Raw genomic sequence first — 2,501 nt, forward strand, 5'->3', positions numbered from 1 at the left:
CTTGTATACCCAAAAAAATGCTAAAAAGTGAATGTTTGATCACTGCTATGTGTCAGTCATATAAAATCACAGATCCATGATGTCTTCCTTTCTTTGTGGATGCTTGAAAAAAACTTTTAAAGTGACCTAATACACTGTTCCAATGTAGTTTCTGACCAACATCCACTGAACCCTAAATTTTGAAAATTTAAAAATTTTTAAATCATACTCGTTGAGCTTTTCAAAATCACAGAGTTTTAGATTAACAGAGTTTCGAAAGGTGATACCTTTACAGATAATTGAAGTGGAGAGGGCGATACACCGGATCCCTTTCTTTGCGCCATTATGAAAGAAGATTATTGACAGAAACTCTAAAACCCTACCCTTGAGCCTTGCAAACGTTGGATCGGAAGGTCTAAATGCTAGATGCCGCTTGATCAAGGTACGAACACATTACTTAGGGTTTCACTAGGGGGGTGATTTCGCCACAATATTAGAGCTGAAATTGGAGACTTACGAAGAACACCCAAGCATGACCGAGTTGACAGACGGAGGGAGAAAAATAAACGCAATATTATTTTAAAGTTAAAATAATTCAAATTGTGGGTCGAATGCTTGGAAATTCACAACGAAGGAGGAGACGTTGGCGGGAGGGTTAAAATGAGAATTTCACATGAATAAATTATGTCCTTTGATAAAAACTAAATTGCGATGCGTTTTTTGATAAATATAATATCCAAGGTATTTTATTTTTGATAAATTGTCATATTTTTTATCATGTTGCTGACGATACTAAACAGTTCAAGAAGACTGATATCTGTTTTTTTTAATTCAACAAATAGTATGTTTTATTTAATTATTGCCAAGAAGGCGGCGACTCTGGCACAAGCATGAGTTGACAAAATCCGCAATAGTATATTTTATTAAACTATTTTACCTTTAAAAATGTGTGATATAATATTTTACTTCAATAAATATAGTATATTTTATTCAACTTTTTAGGGTTATTATATATTATAATTTTATTTAGAATTAATGTCGAATAGAAAAGGAATACAAAAGCAAACCTTAGCCAAGCATGAGTTGAAATTTATTTTTATTATCATGGTATGCTAGCTAGAGTTAGAGTACATAATGATTCAACAACTTCAAGTCAAGAAGGCTGCGATTCTGGCACGGAGCATAGCAGTGCTGTTGCTGTCTGGATGATTCAGATAGTATTCATGATCCTCCCCTGCCGCCTCATACAACTCAGCCGTCCCGCGCCACCCACTACCCTTCGTCAACGCCTCATAGTACATCAGCGCTCGATCCCTCATCGCGTCCTTCTCCGACGTGCACAGCAGCATTCACGTGCACCCCAGATCTGCCAAACTCGGCGCTCCCGCCGCCAAGGGATTCACGCGCGGGTCGTCATTCCCGGCCGTCGACTCTGGGCAAATCATTCCCCACAGTTGGTCCAACTTCTTCCTTAATACTGGATCGGCTGCTTTCTCTGAGGCTGTCAGATTTTTCCCCCAGAAGTAAGGATCTAGTAGTATCGTCCCCGCTAGCTTCAAGCTATAACTGGAGATCAGCCCTTGAGACCCAACTCGCATAGCCAGGTTGTGCACGATGTTGCCGCCGGCACTGTCGCCGGCTAAGTAGACTCTGTCATAGTCAGCATGATCGAGGAGCCACGGTTCTACGTACACATGCAGAATATTAATTATATATGTGCCAAATTATTAAAAAAATATATTATTTAAATTTCTATGTTAATTATTATATAATTTTTCTCACCGGCGTCGCTACGATGGGATGCGACCCATTCGAGAGCAGCCCAACAATCATCATATTGCATAGGGATATGGTGTTCCGGTGCGCGACGGTAGTCGACGGAGAGGATGATAGAAGAGGACACAGCCGCGAGGCCATTGAGATGGCGGTGGACGATGGGGGAGGCATAAGAGAATATGCAGAAGCCGCCGCCGCGAAAGTAGAGGATGAGGGAGAGCTTTGTGCTAGTAAAGTTGATATTGATGGGAGGAAGATAGATGCGGGCGGAGACATCGACGGAAATGCGGATATCCTTGGAGTCGACGTTAGTGAGGGGGTCGAGGCCGGGCGGCGTTTGCTCCTCCGCCTTGAGCCGCTTGACAGAGCCGTCTTTGTAGACGAGAAAGTAAGGAGAGTAGTCATAGATCACAGGGTTGTTGTCCGATGCCATTCCACTTATTCCCGAAAGGAAAGATAGAACCATTATATAGAGAAGAATTCCAGCTGCTCGTGCGGACCACATTTGCATTAAGGATATAAGCTACGGGTGGGGCAAGAACATGAGTACTGAGGCTGAGGGGTATTTAATTTATAGGGGAGAGAAAAGTAGGAGTTTTGTTCGAGATTTACATGTTAAATATACATAGTTGTTTATTTTGGGGTTTCCAAATGCTAATTTTAATAAATATTAGTTATTTTGGTATTTCATAAGCTAAAGATGGGAGGAAATTGACTTTTGTACTTGTTCAGTTGTATCATATTCA

General features: G+C 41.0%; 1 protein-coding gene across 1 annotated transcript; it reads right to left on the minus strand.

Moving 5' to 3' along the window:
* Positions 1-1,328: 1,328 nt before the first annotated feature.
* Positions 1,329-2,188, minus strand: LOC122054711 (probable carboxylesterase 12). Its single transcript, XM_042616147.1, has 2 exons — positions 1,762-2,188; positions 1,329-1,663 (listed from the first exon to the last, which is right to left on the minus strand). The coding sequence occupies exons 1-2, from the start codon at positions 2,186-2,188 to the stop codon at positions 1,329-1,331; spliced, it is 762 nt and encodes a 253-aa protein (XP_042472081.1).
* Between the last annotated feature and the right edge of the window lie 313 nt (positions 2,189-2,501).

Source organism: Zingiber officinale, chromosome 3B, assembly GCF_018446385.1.
Source record: "Zingiber officinale cultivar Zhangliang chromosome 3B, Zo_v1.1, whole genome shotgun sequence".
In the NCBI taxonomy this organism is placed as follows: domain Eukaryota; kingdom Viridiplantae; phylum Streptophyta; class Magnoliopsida; order Zingiberales; family Zingiberaceae; genus Zingiber; species Zingiber officinale.